The sequence below is a fragment of the Rhinopithecus roxellana genome, chromosome 7, assembly GCF_007565055.1.
Source record: "Rhinopithecus roxellana isolate Shanxi Qingling chromosome 7, ASM756505v1, whole genome shotgun sequence".
Taxonomy (NCBI): Eukaryota; Metazoa; Chordata; class Mammalia; order Primates; family Cercopithecidae; genus Rhinopithecus; species Rhinopithecus roxellana.
In genome coordinates this window covers 43135675-43157858 of record NC_044555.1, presented here as the reverse complement: position 1 = coordinate 43157858, position 22184 = coordinate 43135675, and the positions used below count along the sequence as shown (strand labels likewise).

The window sequence follows — 22184 nt, the reverse complement described above, 5'->3', positions numbered from 1 at the left end:
TAGTGCTAAGATGACTGCTTGAAGTTTGGTTAAGTGTGTTGTTCCTTAGGCCTGGTCCTTCGTTAGGGACATCCAGGCTAAGGGATAGAAAAAATAACATTTCATTAAGCTGTGTCATGTATGATAGTTAGAAGTGCTGTTTGCAGAGTCTGAACTCCCATTGCTGTTCACTCAGTTTATCCCAAGGGAATTCCTGGGTACTCCAGAAGTCTAGGAGAGGAATAATGTCCTTTAGCACCCCGGAATTTGTCAAGGGACAAAGGACAGGAGAAGCCACCCCTTTCTGCAGGTGGAATATACCAGAAGGCCCAGGTTTGGCTCAATTCTGTCTCAAGGAGGCCTCAGTAGCCAGGCCGAGCTTGTGAGGTGCTCACTCCATGATCCAAAGGATAATGGACAGCTGGGTATGGAAGATCACAGGGTCACAGGCTCAGGGTCTATGAGAGCCTCTATTTATTTTATTTTATTTATTTATTTGAGACTGAGGTTCACTCTTGTTGCCCAGGCTGGAGTGCAATGGCATGATCTCGGCTCACCGCAACCTTCGCCTCCTGGGTTCAAGTGATTCTCCTGCCTCAGCCTCCCAAGTAGCTGGGATTACAGGTATGCGCCACCACACCCAGCTAATATTGTGTTCTTTTAGTAGAGATGGGGTTTCTCCATGTTGTTCGGGCTGGTCTCGAAGTCCCGACCTCATGTGATCCGCCTGCCTCGGCCTCTCAAAGTGCTGAGGTTACAGGCGTGAGCCACCATGCCCAGCTATTATTTATTTATTTATTTATTTATTTATTTATTTATTTATTGAGACACTCTTGCCCTGCCACCCAGGCTGGAGTCCAGAGGCTCGATCTTGGCTCATTGCAGCCTCTGCCTCCTGGGTTCAAGTAATTCTCGTGCCTCAGCCACCCAAGCTGCTGGGACTACAGGTGTGCACCACCATGCCCAGCTGATTTTTGTATTTTTAGTAGAGATGGGGTTTCACCATGGTGGCCAGACTGATCTCAAACTCCTGACCTCAAGTGATCTGCCTGCTTCAGCCTCCCAAAGTCCTGGAATTATAAGTGTGAGCCACCATACCCAGTGAAAGCCTTTATTTCTAGGACAGCCCAGTTAGCCAGCCATGTGTTATTTTAATGGTGCATAGCATGAGAATTTCTTGCACTGGAAGCCCTAAAGTAACTAATGACTATCATGAGCGGTCCAGAGACTCCAGGAGGCATGAAAAAGGTTGCTGTGAACAAGTTTTTTGAAAGCACTAACAGGAGTGATGGTTAATTTTAATTTATAAGTAAAAAATGACATTGGACTTATATATACTTATTGAGTGTGTCAGATGAATCTTCTTGAAAAAGGATGTCATTGCTGTAATGGCATACTTGTGTTCCTGGAGAAAGGTAGATGCCATCAAAATGTTATCTGCACAGCCTGTCCCAAACAAGCAATCTCTGAGGAAACTTGTTACCACTAGATCAACCTTAAAAGTAATTGTCAAGGAAGTTCTAAATCTAGGGGGAAAAAAAAAAGACATTTGTCATCATAAAAACATGAAAGGATAAAACTCACTGGTAAAGTAATCATCACACAAAGAAGGAAGAAGAAGGCCTCAAATTATACCATTGCAGAAATCCACCAAACCCCAACAATAAGCAATAGGAGAAAACCTAAGGAACAAAGAATACATAAACAGCCAGGAAACAATCGACAGTATGACAGGAACGAAACCTCAAGCATCAAAAATAACCTTGAGGCCGGGTGCGGTGGCTCACGCCTGTAATCCCAGCACTTTCGGAGGCTGAGGCGGGCAGATCACCTGAGGTCAGGAGTTCGAGACCAGCCTGACCAACATGGAGAAACCCCATTTCTACTAAAAATACAAAAAATTAGCTGGGCATGGTGGCACATACCTGTAATCCCAGCTACTTGGGAGGCTGAGGCGGGAGAATCGCTTGAACCTGGGAGGCAGAGATTGCAGTGAGCCGAAATCATGCCATTGCACTCCAGCCTGGGCAACAAGAGCGAAACTCTGTCTCAAATAAATAAATAAATAATCTTGAATGTAAATGGATTAAATTCTCTACTTGACCAGTAAAGACACATATGGACTAAAAGTAAAGAGATGGAAAAAAATATTTCACACAAATTGAAACCCAAAGAAAGCAGAAGTAGCTATGTTTACATCAGATAAAACCGACTAACCGACTTTAAGTCAAGAACAGGCCAGGCATGGAGGCTCATACATGTAATCGCAGCAGTTTGGGAGGCCAAGGTGGGAGGATCACTTGAGGCCAGGAGTTTGAGACAAACCAGCAAAATAGTGAGACCCTGTCTCTACAAAATAAATATTAAAAATTTAGCCAGATGTGGTGGCATGTGCTACTCAGGAGGCTAAGAAAGGAGGATCATTTACGCCCAGGAGTTCAAAGCTGCAGTGAGCCATGATCACATTGCTGCATTCCAGCCGGGGCACCCTGTCTTATTGTTATTATATAATAACAAAGGAATCCGTCCAGCAAGAGGATATAAGTCTAAATATATATGTACCCAACACTAGAGCACCAAGATTCATAAATCAAATATTGGCCGGGTGTGGTGGCTCACGCCTGTAATCCCAGCACTTTGGGAGGCCGAGGCAGGCGGATCACCTGAGGTCAGGAGATCACGACCAGCCTGACATGGAGAAACCCCGTCTTGACTAAAAATACAAAATTAGCCAGGGTGGTGGCACATGCGTGTAATCCCGGCTACTCGGGTGGCTGAGGCAGGAGAATCTCTTTTTTTTTTTTTTTTTTTTTTTTTGAGACGGAGTCTTGCTCTGTCGCCCGGGCTGGAATGCAGTGGCCAGATCTCAGCTCACTGCAAGCTCCGCCTCCCGGGTTTACGCCATTCTCCTGCCTCAGCCTCCGGAGTAGCTGGGACTACAGGCGCCCGCCACCTCGCCCGGCTAATTTTTTTTGTATTTTTAGTAGAGACGGGGTTTCACGGTGTTAGCCAGGATGGTCTCGATCTCCTGACCTCGTGATCCACCCGTCTCAGCCTCCCAAAGTGCTGGGATTACAGGCTTGAGCCACAGCGCCCGGCGAGGCAGGAGAATCTCTTGAACCCGGGAGGCAGAGGTTGTGGTGAGTCGAGATCGCACCATTGCACTCCAGCCTGGGCGACAAGAGTGAAACTCCACCTCAAAATAAATAAATAAATAAATAAATAAATAAATAAATAAACAAATAAATAAAATATTACTAGATATAAAGAGATATACTAATACAATAATAGTGGGGAAATTAAACAATCCATTTGCAACGTTAGACAGATTATCTAAACAGAATATCAACAAAGAAGCATTGGATTTCAACTGCACTCTATACCAAATTGACCTTACAGATGTTTACAAAACATTCTATCTAGCAACTGCAGAATATATATTCTTTTCATCAGCACATAAAACATCCTCCAGGATAGACCATATGGTAGGCCACAAAGCAAGACTCAACAAATTTTTTAAAAATAGAAATCAGATTGGGTATCTTCTTAGACCACAATGAAATAAAACTAGAAATCAATACCAGGAGCAACTTTGGGAACTATACAAATACATGTAAATCAAACAAAATGCTCCCAAATAGCCATTGCATCAACAAAGAAATTTAAGATGAAAGTCAGGTTCCGATTCAAGATGGCTGACTAGAAGCCGCTTGTGGGCACCTCTCTGATGGAGAGGAGTTAAAATAGTGAGTAAATACTCACATTTCAAGTGGATCATGTAAGAGAGCATGCTGAAATTCACCAGAGAAGCAATAGGAACCATGGAGAACACAGGAGAATGAAGCTGGGCACTATGCTTAGCCAGGATGGGTGTAGAGCCAGGAGAGGCTTCCTAACATGGGAGACGGGCGAGTGAGTGAGAGATTCAAGGGGTTCCACATCTCCACCCTGGACCATTACAATCCAAGTCATGGACGAGCCCCCTTGACTCCCCTCAGGTCTCCAGACTATCAGAGGGAGCCACCTGGAGACTGAGCAGAGGTACCACTCAAGCCCACATGGAATTAAACAGACTTTTGATCCCCAAGCAGCCTTAAGCCAGGTGCTGCTGCACTGCCAAGGAGGGAGGTCAGGCATTTTCACATGCTCCTAGGACAGATACCATGGCCATGGTAAGAAGGAATGGGTACATAACAAACCACATGGCTCCCACCTCTGCTGCACCCTGCCAAACAGGGCTTGCCTGCTTTGGGGGCAGAACACCAACAAACCAACCCTGCCCCCACCTTAACATTTCTGGCACAGTTCAACTCCCAAAGGTCCCCAGCTCCCAGAAGCCACCGATAGGCCCTCTGTAGCCTCTGCTACTGCTGCCTTAACCCCTGCCACCCACAGGTCAGGGAAGAAATGAGGAGGCAGGAAACTTTTGTGCACCCCAGTCATGATGCAGAGGAGTGGGCAGGCTGCACATTGCATGATCCCTCACCTCCATGGCTCCCTACTAGACATGACATGCCTGCTTCAATGAAAGTCCCCCAGCACAGCACAGCACAGCACGGCACAGCTGCCCTGCTCTTGCCTGAACACTGTGGCTATATCTTGGCATTCCTCTGAGGGCCCAAATCCCAGAGGTCACTGTTAGGCCCTTCCAAGTTGCTGCCACTGCTGCCTCTGCTCCTGCTGCCTGAAGGCCAGGGAGGGAATGGGAGGTTGGGCACTACTAAACACCCCTAAGACAGAACCAAGGCTCCTCAGGACTTAGCATGTCCTCCTAGGATTGTCTTGGAGGGGACCAGCTGTGCAGATGCCATGGAGGTGGTACTGATCTTTGTACGCAGCCTGCTGGTCCCTGTGGTCCTGGCCAGTGCAGCTAAGAAGGAGAAGGAAATAGATCCTTTTCATGATAACTACCAGACCCTGAGGATTGGGGGACTGGTGTATGATATGGTCCTCTTCCTGCTTGTGAGCCTCCATAGAGTCTTGATCTGTTGCCCAGGCTGGAGTGCAGTGGCAGGATCTCACACTGCAACCACTGCCTTCTGGGTTCAAGGGATTCTTGTGCCTCAGCCTCCCGAGTAGCTGGGATTACAGGTATGCACCACCATGCCCTGCTAATTTTTGTATTTTTAGAAGAGACAGGGTTTCACCATGTTGGCCAGGCTGGTCTTGAACTCCTGACCTCAAGTGATCTGCCCGCCTCGGCCTCCCAAAGTGCTGGGATTATAGGCGTGAGCCACCATGCCCAGTCGAACCTCCATCATCTAAGTCACAGATGCAAGTGCAGTTTCAATCAGAAGCCCCAGGATCCAGGAGATGAGGAAGCTCAGGTGGAGAACTTCATCATTGCAAATGCAAAAGAGCTCCAGATAGCAAAAAACTGAAGTGCAGCCCACAGATAGGCAGCCTCTGGAACCGGAAGGTAGCTACTTGAACCTTTAGATGCAAATGTCGATGCTTAAGAAAACCGGCCACTTTAGCAACAGATATTTTCCCAGGAGAAGGCAAGAACTTGTACATCTCCCTGTGCCCATCTCTATCGCTTCTAACAACATTCTTCAACCTAATGATGCAACTAACATTTGCCTCCCTCATGCATCCTGTGGTCTTGCCCAACTCCTGTTACGTGTCTGTGTATGTGCGTGTTTGTTGACTGTGGTCTTCATGGCTACTTGTTCATGCATGATATTGTGTTAATGAACTGTGGAGACTCACTTTTCCAGGCAGGAGCAGAGCCATGTCACCATTGATCCCTCTCTGCCACCATGAGCCTCCATCATCTCCTGCTTCTAGGAGTTCACTTATTTCATGAGAGACCAACCCGTTTTCTTGATTTAGGGGGATGGGTTTGGGTAGGAGCATGGGCAGGAATCTCCAATTATCCTAGGACCTGGGGAGGTTTGCACGACTGCCATTATAATTCCTCATGGACCCTCTTCACTCCTCTACAAGAAACTCGCTTCCTTATTTCACCCTCACATGAGTCTATCCTGAAGGTCTCTTAGTATTAATAATTGGAGATTCAAAGCAAGGAGCTGGTGAGCCCAGCCATTGCCTTCAGGCGAGCTACTCCCTTTCATGATCATTTTTTTCTCCAGGAGGCTTCCACTGAGAAGTCTGCATCAACCCTGCCCTTCTGCAGAGTTCTCAGTGATTTTAAGCTAAGGACTTCTACTCTATCCCTGGGGAATGTGCCCCTTGCGTATCTTCTCAGCAATAACCCCATGGGCGCTGGGACTGTACCCCTTTCCAACCTTCCCTGCTTCTGAGATTTCAATCTACAAGCCAGGCCATCAGGATGCAGACTCCTATCCCTAAAGTTGGGTATCTGGCAGGTGATGGCTGAGGGACCCCCATTCTGTTAGAGCCAACACACTGGGATGGGCAGAGTGAGAGTAGGGGTCCTTTGATTCTCTGCCCATGTTCCCTTGGTCAGATAACAGAGACAAATCCTGCATCCTTTGCCCTGCCTGTCAGTATTCAGAGTTGTGAGTGAGGAGGGTTAGAGATCTGGAAGACTCTGTATAGCCCCGCTGTGGAGGGAACAGCAAGAGGTCAGAGGTTACAATAAGAACAGTAACACAAACTAGTTTCTGCCCCTACTGTCCTCCATGTTCCTGTGGAAACCAAACAAACTGCTGCTATGACCATACTGCTGTTCTCTCTATTGTGATCTATTTTCTCAACAACAGAAAAAAGACATAAAATATTGTTTCCAAAAGAAAGACACAACCTGCAGCCACAATGCAAAGGAGCAGGCAGACTACACCCAGTGTAAACCCATGCTTCCATGGCTCCATGCAAGGTAAGGCTTGCCTTACCTGTTACCAGTAACAGGCCCCACATGCACCTACCCTACCCTTGCCTGAATGCTGTGGCTTTGGGTGAACTCCCAGAGGCTGCCAACTCCCAGAGGCCGCCGATAGGCCCTCCACACCCTCTGCCACTGCTGCTTCTGCCCCTTCTGCCCACAGGCCAAGGCAACAGTCACCTTCATAGGTCCCAATAGTGAAATCCAGAACTGCTTCTGTGGAGGAAACTGCAAGTAGGCCACATGCTCCACAGCTGCCAATCTTTATTGCCTCAGAAGAGGGGGCCTGCCCTCCCCAGTGAAAGCCTAACAGCACAGCCACCCTGCTCTTGCCAGACCATTTCAACTGCAGCCCAGCCCCCATAGGCCTGTTGTCTCCCTGCCCCTGCCTGAGAGTTCTGCCAGTGACCCAGGGACCAGACTACCATTCTCTCTCACAGCCAGCACGTGAAAGCTGGGCTGACTGACACAGTCCTGGTCCAGCCCCTTTCAGACTCATACATGCCATTCAATGGGCCATGTAGGGGCCTGAGAATAGGGGAGTCATCTAGTCTAGTCCACTACTGCTGACATCTGACCACCCCCTCCCCCAGGGTCGGAGGTTGGACCAGCCCAACCAGCCAACATCACCACAACTGACACTCACGTACACAGGCCAAATGGCAGAGCCATTACTCTTTACTACATGAAGCAGCAGGGCTGCTCCATCAGAGAACAGGCAAGCCATAAATCTGTCTGTATTGAGCTGAGTGAAGAGGTTCCATCCCCAAACCACTCCAGTGGAGAACTGTGGGTCAGGTAATTTCCATGGCTCTCAGCTACACTGTGGCCTGGAGATAGAAAACTGCATCTGAAAGGAGAGTCATTAGCACCAGGACAGGGGTGTAAAGGAGAAACAGATCACATTCCTGCATATCTAAGGTGTGAAGTCAGTGCAGCTTCCTTACCCCCTGCAGAGACCTTGGTGCATCTCACCAGGAGCTCCTCCAGTCACCCCAGTCAGGGCTAGTGCCTTCACTTGTCATTGGGATATTAGTGGGCAAGGCAGAGCTGGTGCCTTTGCTTGTCATTGGGGTATTTATGGGAAAGCCAGGAGCGATTACATACACAGTTGCTTGTGTCCCAGCTGGGTCTTTGTTAGCGCCACTTACTGGTCTGCAGGTCTAACTGCACAGCCCAATGTAAAACCTACTAACAAAAGTGCACAAAGGCAAAGAATTTACTCAACATACACTACAGTCACACTCTCTAGAGGAAATATATATGTGTGTGTGTACACACACACATATATATGTAGGAAAAGAATCCCACCTGAATGCAAATAAATTCAAAAAGAAGTGGCAGCCTCTCTAGATGAGAATGAACCAGCATAAGAATTCTGTCACCATGAAAAATCTGAATGTTGTAATGCCACCAAAGGATCACTCTAGCTCTCTAGAAACAGTCACTAATGAAAGTGGAAACTCAAAAATGACAGATAAAGAGATCAAAGCATGGTTTGCAAGGAAGTTCAATGAGATCCAAGAGAAGGTTGGAAATCAACACAAAGAAACCATGAAAGCAATCCGGAAAAGGAAGGAAGATATTAATTTATTTTTTAAAAAAACAAAACTTCTAAAAATGAAAAATTCATTTGAGGAATTTCAAAATGCAATGGAAAGTTTTAACAATAGACTAGACCAAGCAGAAGATGAAAATAGGTCTTTTTTTTTTTTTTTTTTTTTTTAATTTTTGTAGGGATGGGATTTCACAATGTTGCCCAGGCTAGTCATAAACTCCTGGACCCAAGAGATACTCCTCCCTTAGCCTCCCAAGGTGCTGGGAGTACAGGCATGATCCACCACACCTGGTAAAAGATTTCAAATTAACCCAATCAGACAAAAATAAAGAAAAAGTAATTTTATAAAACAAACAAAGCCTTTGAGAAATATAGAATTATGTATAATTCAAGAAAACTTCCTTCACCTTTCTATGGAGGTAGACAGCCAGATACAGGAAATTCAGAGGACATCTATGAAATACTATACAACGGGAAACATTAGCAAGGCATATAGTTATCAGACTATCCAAGGCCAACACTAAAGAAAAAATCTCTTTTTTGGTTTTTTGTTTGTTTGTTTGTTTTCTGAGACAGTCTCGCTTTGTCGCCCAAGGCTAGAGTGCAGTGGCATGATCTCGGCTCACTGCAACCTCTGCCTCCTGGGTTCAAACAATTCTCCTGCCTCAGCCTCCCGAGTAGCTGGGATTACAGGCATGTACCACCATGCCCAGCTAATTTTTGTATTTTTAGTAGACATGGGGTTTCGCCATGTTGGCCAGGCTGGTCTCAATCTCTTGACCTCGTGATCCACATGCCTCAGCCTCCCAAAGTGCTGCGATTACAGGCATGGGCCACCATGCCCAGCCCAAGAAAAATCTTAAAGGCAACTAGAGAAGAGTCAAATCACCTTAAAGGAAAACCCATCATACCAACAGCTGACTTTTCAGTTGACCTTCTACAAGTCAGAAAACACTATGGGCCTATTTTTACCCTCCTTAAGGAATAAAAATCCAACCAAGAATTTTATACCCTTCCAAACTTAACATCATAAATGAAGGAGAAATCAAGTCTTTCCCAGAAAAGCAAACACTAAAGGTATTTGTCACCTCTAGATTGGTCCTACAAGAAGTTTTCAAAGGAGTTCTAAACACGGAAATGAAAGGATGATGCCATCATAAAAGGACACATAACCACAAAGCTCACAGATCTCAGAAAACAATTGAAAAATTAAAACTCCAAAACAACTAGCTAACAACATTATGACAAAAACAAAATGTCGTATATCAATGCTACCCTTAAATGTAAAGGGTTAAATGCTCCTCTTAAAATATACAGATTGGACTGGGTGCAGTGGCATATATATATACAAAGTAGCAAATTGGATAATAAAACAAGACCCAACTATCTTCTGCCTACAAGAGACCCACTTACTGGCCAAAGATACCTTCAGACTCTAAGCAAAAAGATGGAAAAAGTAGAATGATTTATAATCCTTTGGGTATATACCCAGTAATGGGATTGCTGGGTCAAATGGTATTTCTAGTTCTGGATCCTTGAGGAATTGCCACACTGTCTTCCACAATGGTTGAACTAATTTACAGTCCTACCAGCAGTGTAAAAGCATTCCTATTTCTCCACATCCTCTCCAGTATCTGTTGTTTCCTAGCTTTTTAATGAGCACCATTCTAACTGGTGTGAGATGGTATCTCATTGTGCTTGATTTGCATTTCTCTAATAAACAGTGATGAACTTTTTTTCATATGTTTGTTGGCTGCGTAATGTATTCTTTTGAGAGGTGACTGTTCATTTCCTTTGCCCACTTTTTTATGAGATTGTTTGTTTTTTTCTTGTAAATTTGTTTAAGTTCTTTGTAGATTCTGGATATTAGCTCTTTGTCAGATGGATAGATTGCAAAAATTTTCTCCCATTCTATAGGTTGCCTGTTCACTCTGATGATAGTATGCACACATATGTTTATTGTGGCACTGTTCACAATAGCAAAGATTTGGAACCAAGCCAAATGCCCATCAGTGATAGACTGGATATAGAAAATGTGGCACATATACACCATGGAATGCCATGCAGCATTCAAAAAAATGAGTTCATGTCCTTTGCAGGGACATGGATGAAGCTGGAAACCATCATTCTCAGCAAACTATCACAAGAACAGAAAACCAAACACTGCATGTTCTCACTCGTAAGTGGGAGTTGAACAATGAGAATACATGGACACAGGGATGGGAACATCACACACCAGGGTGTGTCGGGGGGTGAGGGGCTAGGGGAGGGATAGCATTAGGAGAAATACCTAATGTAGATGATGGGTTGATGGGTGCAGCAAACCACCATGGCATGTGTATACCTATGTAACAAACCTGCACGTTCTGCCCGTGTACCCCAGAACTTATATGGTAAAAAAAAAAAAAAAAAAATTAAATAAAGAAACAAAAAATGAAGAAAAAAAACAAATGGAAAAAGATACATCACACAAATGAAAAAAAAAAATAAGAAAAAAAGAAAGCAGGAAAAACTATTTTCATACCAGGTAAAAGAGACTTTAAAACAAGAACAATAAAAAATAAAAGACAAAGAGGGGCATTATATAATACTAAAGGTTTCAGCATGGAAAGGAGATTGGACAATCTCAAATATATATTCATCCAATACTGGAGCACCCAGATTCCCAAAGCAAATACTAATAGTCCTGAGAAAACAGATTTATAGGAATAAAATAATAGTGGGGGACATCAAAACCTCACTAACATCACTACACAAATCATCAAGATAGAAAATCAACAAAGAAGGCCAGGTGTGGTGGCTCATGCCTGTAATTTCAGCACTTTGGCAGGCCGAGGTGGGTGGATCACCTGGGGTCAGTAGTTTGAGACCAGCCTGACCAATATGATGAAACCCCATCACTACTGAAAATACAAAAATTAGCCGGGCATAGTGGCATGTGCCTGTAATCCCAGCTACATGGGAGGCTGAGGCAGGAGAATTGCTTGAAGCTGGGAGGCAGAGGTTGCAGTGAGCTGAGATATTGCCATTGCACTCCAGCCTGGGCAACAAGAGCAAAACTCCATCTCAAAAAAACAAAAAAACAAAAAAAAGAAAGAAAAGAAAAGGAAAGAAAATCAACAAAGAAACTTTGGACATAAACTATAGACCAAATGGACCTAATAGACATTTACAGGACATTTCAGCCAATGACTTCAGAATATACATTCTTCTCATTTGTGCATGTAACATTGTCTAAGATTGACCACATGCCTCATTATAAAGCAAGTCTCAACGAATTCAAATAAATCAGATTTATATCAAGCATCTTCTCAGACCACAGTGGAATAAAATTAGAAACCAATACCAAGAGGTATGTTCAAAATTATAAAAGTACATGGAAACTAAACAACGTTTTTAAGAGTGACTCCTGGATAAACAATAAAAACAAACAAGAAATAAAAAGAAGTTCTTTGAAATGAATGAAAAAATAGAGATACAACATACCAAAACTTCTGCAATGCAGCAAAAGCAGTAATAGGAGGAAAGTTTATAGTATTAACCATGTACATCTCATGTTCTTTGCAGGGAGATGAATGGAGCTAGAGGCCATTATCCTTAGCAAACTAACACAGGAACAGAAGACAAAATTCTGCATGTTCTCACTTATAAGTGGGAGCTAAATGATCAGAACACATGAACACATAGAGGGGAGCAACACACACTGGGGCCTATCAGAGGGTGAAGGGTGGGAAGAGGGAAAGGTTCAGGAAAAATAACTAACGGGTACTAAGTTTAATACCTGGATGATGAAATAATTTGTACAAAAAACCCCCATAACACAATTTCACCTATGTAACAAATCTGCACATGTACCCCTGAACTTAAAAGTAAAACAAAACAAAACAAAACAAAAAACAATTAGAAAGATCTTATACTAACAATGTAATATTACACCTCAAAGAACCATAAAAAAAAAGAACCAATCAAAATCAAAGCTGGCAGAAAATAAATGAAAAAGATCAGAGCAAAACTAAATGAGATTGAAGCCAAAAAAAGAACAATACACAGAATCAATGAAATGAAAGGTTGATTCCTTGAAAGAGTTTAAAAAATTGAGAGACCATTAGCTAGGCTCATCATGGAAAAAGGAAAGAAGATTCAAATTAGCACATTTAGAAATGATAAAGGTGACATTATTACTGGTAGCACAAAAATACAAAAGATCATCAGAAACTACTATGAACACCCCTATGCATACAAACTAGATAACCTAGAGGAAATGACTAAATTCCTGGAAACATACAGACTCCCAAGATTGAACCAGGAAGAAATAGAAATCCTGAAGAGACCAAAAACAAGTAATGAAATTGAAACAGTAATAAAAAAAAACTTCCAAAAACAACAACAAAAGTCCAAGGTTAGCTGAATTCACAGCTTAATTTCGCCAGATACAAAGAATACCTGGTACCTATCTTAATGAAATTATATCAACAACTTGAGGAGAAGAGATCCCTCCCTAATTCATTCTATGAATCCAGGGTCACCCTGATACTAAATCCAGGAAAGGCCACAGTAAAAAAAGAAACCTATAGGCCAATACGCCTGATAAACATAGATGCAAAAATCCTTAACAAAATTCAAGCAAACCAAATCCAATAGCACATCAGAAAGATAATTCATCATGATCCCATGGATTTGTTTCAGGGATGCCAGCACTGTCCAACATATGTAAATCACTAAACATGATTCACCGCATAATCAGAACTAAGAATAAAAACTATATATGATCATCTCAATAGATGTAAAAGAGGATTTGATAAAATCCAATATCCGTTCATGCTAAAAGTCCACAACAAACTAGGCATTGAAGGAACATACTTCAAAACAATAAGAGCCAGGCCAGGCGTGGTGGCTCAAGCCTGTAATCCCAGCACTTTGGGAGGCCGAGATAGGCAGATCCCGAGGTCAGGAGTTCGAGACCATCCTGGCTAACACGGTGAAACCCTGTCTCTACTAAAAAATACAAAAAGCTAGCCGGGCAAGGTGGCTGGCGCCTGTAGTCCCAGCTACTCGGGAGGCTAAGGCAGGAGAATGGCGTAAAAACCCGGGAGGCGGAGCTTGCAGTGAGCTGAGATCTGGCCACTGCACTCCAGCCCGGGCGACAGAGCGAGACTCCGTCTCAAAAAAAAAAAAAAAAAAAAAAAAAAAAAAACAATAAGAGCCATATATGATAAACCCACAGACAATATCATATTCAATGGAGAAAATTTGAAAGCATTTCCCCAAGATCTGAAACAAGATGAAGATCTACACTATCACCGCTCTTTTTCAACATGGTTCTGTAAGTCCTAGCCAGAGAAATCAGGAAAGAGGAAGAAATAAATGGCATTCAAATTGGAAAAGAGGAAGTCAAAGTATCTCTTTGTTGATGACATTATTTTATACCTATAAATTGACTCCTCTAAAAGACTTCTAGACTTGATGAACTACTTCAATAAATTTGCAGAACACAAAAGTAATGGGCTGGGTGTGGTGGCTCATGACTGTAATCCCAACACTTTGGGAGGCCAAGCAGGCAGATCACAAGGTCAAGAGTTTGAGACCAGCCTGGCCAACATGGTGAAACCCTGTCTCTACTAAGAAGACAAAAATTAACTGAGCATGGTGGTGCATGCCTGTAATCCCAGCTACTCAGGAGGCTGAGGCAGGAGAATTGATGGAACCCGGGAGGCAGAGGTTGCAGTGAGCTGAGATTGGGCCACCACACTCCAGCCTTGGTGACAGAGCAAGACTCCAAAACTAAATAAATAAAAGACAAAAAGAAACCACCTTAGGCCAGGTGTGATGGCTCACACCTGTAATCCCCGCACTTTGAGAGGCCGAGACGGGTGGATCACTTGAGGTCAGGAGTTTGAGGCCAGCCTGGCCAACATGATGAAACCCCTGCCTCTACTAAAAATACAAAAATTAGCCGGGGGCAGTGGCAGACACCTGTAGTCCCAGCTACTTGAGAAGCTGAGACAGGAAAATCACTTGAATCCTGGAGACGGAGGTTGTAGTAAGCTGAGATCACACCACTGCACTCCAGCCTGGGTGACAGAGCAAGATTCCATCTAAAAAAAAAAAAAAAAGGTTATGTACAAGATTTGTAGCATTTCTATACACCAATAATCTTCAAGCTGAGAATGAAATCAAGAAATCAATCCCATTTACAATAGTCACAAAAAATAAAATACTGAGGAATACATTTAACTAAAAAGGTGAAGGATCTCTAAAAAGACAACTACAAAATCCTAATTAAGAAATTGTAGGCCAGGCACGGTGGCTCACACGTGTAATCCCAGCACTTTGGGAGGCCGAGGTGGAAGGATCACAAGGTCAGAAGATCGAAACCATCCTGGTTTCACCTAACATGGTGAAACCTCATCTCTACTAAAAATACAAAAAAAAAAAAAAAAAAAAAATTAGCCAGGCATGGTGGCAGGTGCCTGTAGTCCCAGCTACTCCAGAGGCTGAGGCAGGAGAATGGCATGAACCAGGGAGGCAGAGCTTGCAGTGAGCTGAGGTCACGCCACTGCACTCCAGCCTGGGCAACAGTGCGAGACTGCATCTCAAAAAAAAAAAAAAAAAATTGAAATTGTAGACTGGGTGCAGTGGCTCATGCCTGTAATCCTAATACTTTGGGAGGTCAAGGTGGTGGATCACCTGAGGTCAGGAGTTTGAGACCAGCCTGACCAATGTGGTGAAACCTCATCTCTACTAAAAATACAAAAATTAACTGGGCATGGTCATGGGCACCTGGTAACCCTGGCTACTCGGAAGGCTGAGGCAGGAAAATTGCTTGAACCTGGGAGGCAGAGGTTGCAGTGAGCAAAGATCATGCCACTGCACTCCAGCCTGGTTGACAGAGTGAGACTCTGTCAAAAAAAAAAAAAAAAAAGAAAAGAAAAGAAAAGAAATAAATTGTAGATGAGAAACAAATGGATAAATGTTCCACGTATTGGAAGAATTCATATGATTAAAATGACCATATTTCCCAAAGCAATCTACAGATTCAATGCTGTCACCATCAAATTACTAATGTCATTTTTTTCACTGAATTATAAAAAACAATCCTAAAGTTTATATGGAACCAAAAAAGAAGCCAAATACCCAAAGCAATTGTAAGCAAAATGAACAAATCCAGAAGCCTGACTTCAAATTATACTACAAAACTACAGAAACTAAAACAGCATGGTACTGGTACCAAAATAGATACATTGATCAAAGGAACAGAGTAGAGTATCCAGAAATAAAGTCACATACCTTCAACCAACTAATCTTTGAAAAAACTCTCAAACATAAGCAATGTGGAAATAACACCCCATTCAATAAATAGTGCTGGGAAAATTAGCTAGCCATATGCAGAAAAGTGAAAGTGAACTCACCTATCACCATATACAAAAATTAACTTACGATGGAGTAAAGACCTAAATGTAAGACCTGAAACTGCAAAAATTCTAGAAGAAAACAGGAAAAACTCTGAGACATTGGCCTAGCAAAAAATTTATGATGAAGACCCCAAAAGTAAATGTAATAAAATCAAAAATAAACAACTGGGACTTAACTAAAAACCTTCTGCACAACAAAGGAAATAATAAACAGAGTAAACAGACAACCTACAAAACAGGAAAAAGTATTTGCAAATTAGGCCTCTGAAAATGGAAGCATGTCCAGAATCTACAAGAAACTCAAATAACTGAAGAACAAAGAAACAACCCCAATAAAAACGGGACAATTCACACAAACATATTTCTCTTTTTTTTTTTTTTTTTTGAGACGGAGTCTTGCTCTGTCGCCCAGGCTGGAGTGCAGTGGCCGGATCTCAGCTCACTGCAAGCTCCGCCTCCTGGGTTTACGCCATTCTCCTGCCTCAGGCTCCCGAGTAGCTGGGACTACAGGCGCCCGCCACTTCGCCCGGCTAGTTTTTTGTATTTTTTAGTAGAGACGGGGTTTCACCATGTTAGCCAGGATGGTCTCGATCTCCTGACCTCGTGATCCACCCGTCTCGGCCTCCCAAAGTGCTGGCATTACAGGTTTGAGCCACCGCGCCCGGCTGCAAACATATTTCTCAAAAGTGGAACTACGAGTGTCCAAAAAAAAATTTTTTTAAAAAAGCTCAACATTACTAATCATCAGAGAAATGCAAATTAAAACCACACTGAGATATCATCTTACACCAGGCAGAATAGGTATAGTAAAAAGACAAAGGCCAGGCACGGTGGCTCATGCCTGTAATCCCAGCACTTTGGGAGGCTGAGGCAGGCAGATCACCTAAGGTCAGGAGTTCGAGACCAGCCTGGCCAACGTGGTGAAATGCTGCCTTTACTAAAAATATAAAAAATTAGCCAGGCATGGTGGTGGGTGCCTGTAATCCCACCTACTCAGGAGGCTGAAGCAGGAGAATCACTTGAACCCAGGAGGTGGAGCTTGCAGTGAGCCGAGATAGCACCACTGCACTCCAGCCTGGGCAACGGAGCTAGACTCCATCTCAAAAAAAAAAAAAAAAAAAAAGACAACAAGAAAAAAACCAGATGTTGGTGAATATGCAAAGAAAAGGGAACACTTATACACTGCTAGTGGGAATGTAGATTTATTCAACTGCTATGAAAAACAGTATAAATATATCTCAAGGTACTAAAAATAGAGCTACCATTAAACCCAGCATCCTTATTACTGTATATCTACCCAAAAGAAATCTTTATATAACAAACACACCTAGGGGTGGCTGACAAGATGGCCGAATAGAAACAGCTCCAGTCTGCAGCTCCGAGCAAGATCAACACAGAAGACAGGTGATTTCTGCATTTCCAACTGAGGTACCTGGCTCATCTCACTGAGACTGGTTAGACAGTGGGTTCAGCCCATGGAGTATGAGCCGAAGCAGGGTGGGGCATTGCCTCACCCAGGAAGTGCAAGGGGTCGAGGAACTCCCTCTCCTAGCCAAAAAAACCCTGGAGGGACTGTGCTGTGAGGAGCATTGCATTCTGGCCCAGATACTATGCTTTTCCCACAGTCTTCACAACCCACAGACCAGGAGATTCCCTCTGGTGCCTATGCTACCATGGCCCTGGGTTTCAAGCACAAAACTGGGTGGCCATTTGGGAAGACACTGAGCTAGCTTCATGAATTTTTTTTCATACCCCAGTGGCATCTGGAATGCCAGTGAGACAGAACTGTTCACTCCCCTGGAAAGGGGGCTGAAGCCAGGGAGTCAAGTGGTCTAGCTCAGCGGATCCTGCCCCCACAGAGCCCAGCAAGCTAAGATCCACTGGTTTGGAATTCTCACTATCAGCACAGCCGTCTGAAGTCAACCTGAAATGCTCAAACTTGGTGGGGGGAGGGGCATCCGCCATTACTGAGACTTGAGTAGGCGGTTTTCCCCTCACAGTGTAAACAAAGCCACCAGGAAGTTCAAACTGGGCGGACCCCACCACAGCTCAGCAAAGCCATTGTAGCCAGACTGCCTCTCTAGATTCCTCCTCTCTGGGCAAGGCATCTCTGAAAGAAAGACAGCAGCTCAGTCAGGGGCTTATAGATAAAATTCCCATCTCCCTGGGACAGAGCACCTGGGGGAAGGAGCGACTGTGGCAGCAGCTTCAGCAGACTTAAACGTTCCTGCCTGCCAGCTCCGAAGACAGCAGAAAACCTCCCAGCATAGCGCTCAAGCTCTGCTAAAAGACAGACGGCCTGCCCCCATACCTCCTGACTGGGAGACACCTCCCAGCAAGGGTTGCCAAACGCCTCATACAGGAGAGCTCCAGCTGGCATCTAGCAGGTGCCCCTCTAGGACAAAGCTTCCAGAGGAAGAAACAGGAAGCAATCTTTGCTGTTCTGCAGCCTCTGCTGGTGATACCTAGGCAAACAGGCTCTGGAGTGGACCTCAGGCAACCTCCAGCAGACCTGCAGCAGAGAGGCCTGAGTGTCAGAAGGAAAACTAACAAACAGCAAGGATTATCATCAACATCAATAAAAAGGATGTCCCTAGAGAAACCCCATCTGAAGGTCATCAACATCAAAGGCCAAAGGTGGATAAATCCACAAGGATGAGGAAATATCAGTGCAAAAAGGCTGAAAATTCCAAAAACCAGAATTCCTCTTCTCCTCCAAAGGATCACAGCTCTGTTAGGCAGAAATCTACCAACATGGCGGCATTACCCGGCATAGCAGGCCTTTTGTTAAAGACTCCCTTCACCCTTGTACACACCCGCAGACTTACATGTGTCAGAGTTCTGGCTGGGCAACCACACTCCCCCATGACCTGCAGCTCACCTGCATTCCACAGGTTCGTAAACAGCAGTTTCGGTTAACAGTTTCCAAAGACTCCTTCCCCGTGACCCTTACTCAACTCCTGCCCTAGTAGTTTCAAGACCCCTCAGGCCCTGTTTGCACAACCAGCTTCCCTACCTCTCAGGCTATAAGAAACCCCTACCCTCCTCCCTCAGCACGACTTCCTCGGCCCGCACCTTTGGACCGAGGAACCTCACCCGCAAGCCCTAATAAAAGGCTATTCTCACTGCCATTTGCCTTGTGTCTTCGTTCCTGGCTTGGCTCCAGCCTCAGTTTACCTTTACATTTGGTGCCAAAACCCGGGAGGAGACCCCCCCCCCCTCCCCGGACCCCTGCCGGTTCAGGCAGACTCTCCTCTCCCCGAGCCAGGACCTCCCTTCCTGGCCGGGAGGCGTTTCACCAAATCCAAGACTCAATTCGATCACTGCTGAGTAAGTTTTCCCCCTGTCCTGAAGGCTCCCTCCAGGAGTCCCTGTCCAAAACGTGTGGCCGCGTCAGGGGCTCTCTCCGGTCAACTGTGACCTCGGCACTGGGGACTAGGAGACGTCCAACCTCCCTGGAAGCCACCGTACCCCGCACTCCAAGTGGCAGTGGGAGGACGCTCCCATTGCCTCCGGACTACCCGCCTTGAGACCATGGGAACTACCCAGTCCAAACCAAACCGAAAATCTCCTCTGGGGTGCCTCTTGGTGAATCTCCAGACTTTGAGTCTCAGCCAAGACATAAAATGAAAGCAGCTCATTTTCTTCTGCACAATAGCATGGCCGCAATATAAATTGGATAATCAGTCTCAGTGGCCTGCAGAAGTCACTCTAGACTTTAACATTCTCACAGATCTGACCAACTTCTGCAAGAGACTAGGTAAATGGCACGAGATACCCTATGTTCAAGCCTTTTGGGACTTGTGTTCTCACCCAGATCTCTGTGCTCAATGCTCGTTAGCTCAGGTCCTACTTGCAACGTCTCTTCCCTCAAGCAAGGAGAGGGATGATTCCTCCTCTTTTTCTGAGCCTCCTGACACCCTATCCTGTCCACCCCTTCAGTCTCCCACCCAACCTTCTCCTTACCCTGACCTGCCATTATCCCCGTCCTCGTCAGCGCCTCCCCTCCCTTCCATCCCTCCTGTGCCCTCGCCAAACCCGACAGATTCTGTCTCCCCTACCTCCACCTCCTCCCCTTCCTTGCCTGTCTCAGCCCATACTCGGTCCAGAACCAACCTCCTGTGTCCCTTGCGAGAGGTGGCAGGTGCCGAAGAAGTAGTCTGGGTCCATGTGCTGTTTTCGCTGGTAGATCTGTCTAAGATTGAAGAGCGTGTAGGCTCTTTCTCAGCCAACCCCACTCAGTATTTCAAAAAGTTCAGATACCTGTGCCAGGCGTATGACCTCACCTGGCATGATCCCCATGTCGTTATGACCTCAACCCTGTCCCCTGAGGAACGGGAGCGTATCCTAGCAGCAACCAGGCAGCACGCTGACCAGGTTCATTTAACTGACCACGCCATGCCAGGTGGCACTGAGACGGTGCCCTCAGCCGAGCCCAACTAGGACTAGCAGAATGGTCAGGCAGGCCGCCACCGCCGAGATATGATGGTCCAGTGCCTTCTTGCTGATATGCAGGCAGCCTCCAGTAAGTCAGTCAATTTTAAAGGAGGTAGTCCAAGGCTCCGATGAAAATCGGCTGTTTTTCTTAACCGACTGACAGAGTCACTTATTCAGTACACCGACCTTGACCCTGCCTCCCCTGCAGGAGGAGCCATCTTAGCTTCATACTTTATTTCTCAGTCGGCCCCCAATATCCAAAAAAAGTTTAAAAAGATGGAGGACGGCCCTCAAACTCCCATCCAGGACTTAGTCAAACTGGCCTTCAAGGTCTACAATTCCAGGGAGGAAGCAGCTGAGGCTCAACGACAGGCCAGGCTAAAACAGAAGGTACAACTCCAAACCCAGGCCTTGGTAGCAGCCCTGAGGCCGGCCGGCCGGCTCTAGGAGCTCCCAGAAAGGAGGTACTACCTGAGCACCACCTGGTGCCTGCTTCAAGTGCAGCAATGACGGCCACTGGGCCAGGCAGTGCCCTAACCCAAAGGAGCCAATTCGCCCCTGTCCGAACTGTCGGCAGATGGGCCACTGGAAGTCAGACTGCCCCGACCTAAGGATGGTCGCTGCACCTCCACATGACAACCCTCCTCCAGGTATTGGAGGCACCTTCCAGCTCCTTGACACGGACGAAGATCAAAGAGGCCCAGACTCAGGGACCCCCCTCACTCTCGCCGAGCCCAGGGTTATGCTCCAAGTAGCGAGTAAGTCCATATCCTTCCTTATGGACACAGAGGCTACCTACTCTGTTTTGCCTTCTTTCAGTGGCCCCAGCCACCCCTCCACTGTCACAGTCATGGGAATTGACGGCACTCCCTCCACCTACCGCCAGACTCCTCCTCTGTCTTGCTGCCTGGATGGCCCCTCTTCTTGCACTCATTTCTTATCATTCCTTCGTGCCCAGTACCCTTGTTGGGACTAGATCTCCTCTCCAAGCTAGGGGCCTCAGTTCACTTCGGACCCAACCCCTCCCCACACCTCGCATTCCTCTTCCCCCTTCACTCACCTGGCAAACCCCACCAGACTGACCCTCTACTCCCATTTCCGGTCCCCATTAACCCTAAGGTGAGGGACACTTCCACCCTGATCATTGCCCAGCACCACACTCCGGTTCGCATCCGGCTAAAAGATCCTTCCAAGTTCCCTTCTAGACCCCAGTTCCCTATCTCCCTTGAACATCGACAGGGATTAAAATCTATCATTACACGCCTGCTCTGACAGCACATTCTAGTTCCCGCCAACTCACCATGCAATACTCCTATCCTGCCTGTACGGAAAAGCTCTGGGGCCTATCGTCTCATGCAGGACCTATGCCTCATCAATGAGGCAGTAGTCTCTACCTTTCCAGTTGTTCCTAATCCATATACACTCCTCTCGCGCATGCCCCCGACACCACCCATTTCACTGTCCTTGACCTGAAGGATGCCTTCTTTACCATCCCTCTACACCCAGACTGTCACTTTCTGTTTGCTTTTACATTGGAAGATCCAGACACTCATATTTCTTCCCAGCTGACTTGGACTGTTTTGCCTCAAAGGTTCCGTGATAGCCCCCATTTTTTCAGACAGGCACTGGCACAGGATGTTGTCCTCTGTCACCTGACCCACAGCACACTATTGCAGTATGTCGATGACATTACTGTGTAGTCCTTCCTAGGAGTGCTCCCTTGCAGATACTGCTACAATTTTAAATTTTCTAGGCAACCGAAGTTATCAGGTTACCCCCACTAAGGCTCAACTTTGCAGCCCTTCTGTCACCTAACTAGGCATACTCCTCACACCCACTACAAAAAGCCTCACAGCAGATAGAATAAGACTCGTTGAAACTCTCCAGCCTCCTCAGGATGTGGAAGAGATCTTGTCCTTCCTAGGACTGGTAGGCACAGTGAGTCTTATCCCATGACCCGACTCAGGATCTTTAAGGCCTACATCAAGGT

At 45.5% G+C, this 22184-nt stretch overlaps 1 protein-coding gene across 1 annotated transcript; it reads left to right on the top strand.

The window, feature by feature from the left end:
- The first annotated feature begins 4758 nt into the window (after positions 1 to 4758).
- LOC115898577 (putative FXYD domain-containing ion transport regulator 8) lies at positions 4759 to 5456 on the top strand. Its single transcript, XM_030933462.1, has 2 exons — positions 4759 to 4941; positions 5226 to 5456. The coding sequence occupies exons 1-2, from the start codon at positions 4789 to 4791 to the stop codon at positions 5358 to 5360; spliced, it is 288 nt and encodes a 95-aa protein (XP_030789322.1). The 5' UTR covers positions 4759 to 4788; the 3' UTR covers positions 5361 to 5456.
- The last annotated feature ends 16728 nt before the right edge of the window (positions 5457 to 22184 follow it).

Bases quoted from the DNA above. Each gene is read 5' to 3' on its own strand.
- LOC115898577 (XM_030933462.1), top strand. From the start codon at position 4,789: ATGGAGGTGGTACTGATCTTTGTACGCAGCCTGCTGGTCCCTGTGGTC. The intron at 4,942-5,225 runs GTGAGCCTCCAT...CACCATGCCCAG, and splicing joins ATATGGTCCTCTTCCTGCTT to TCGAACCTCCATCATCTAAG.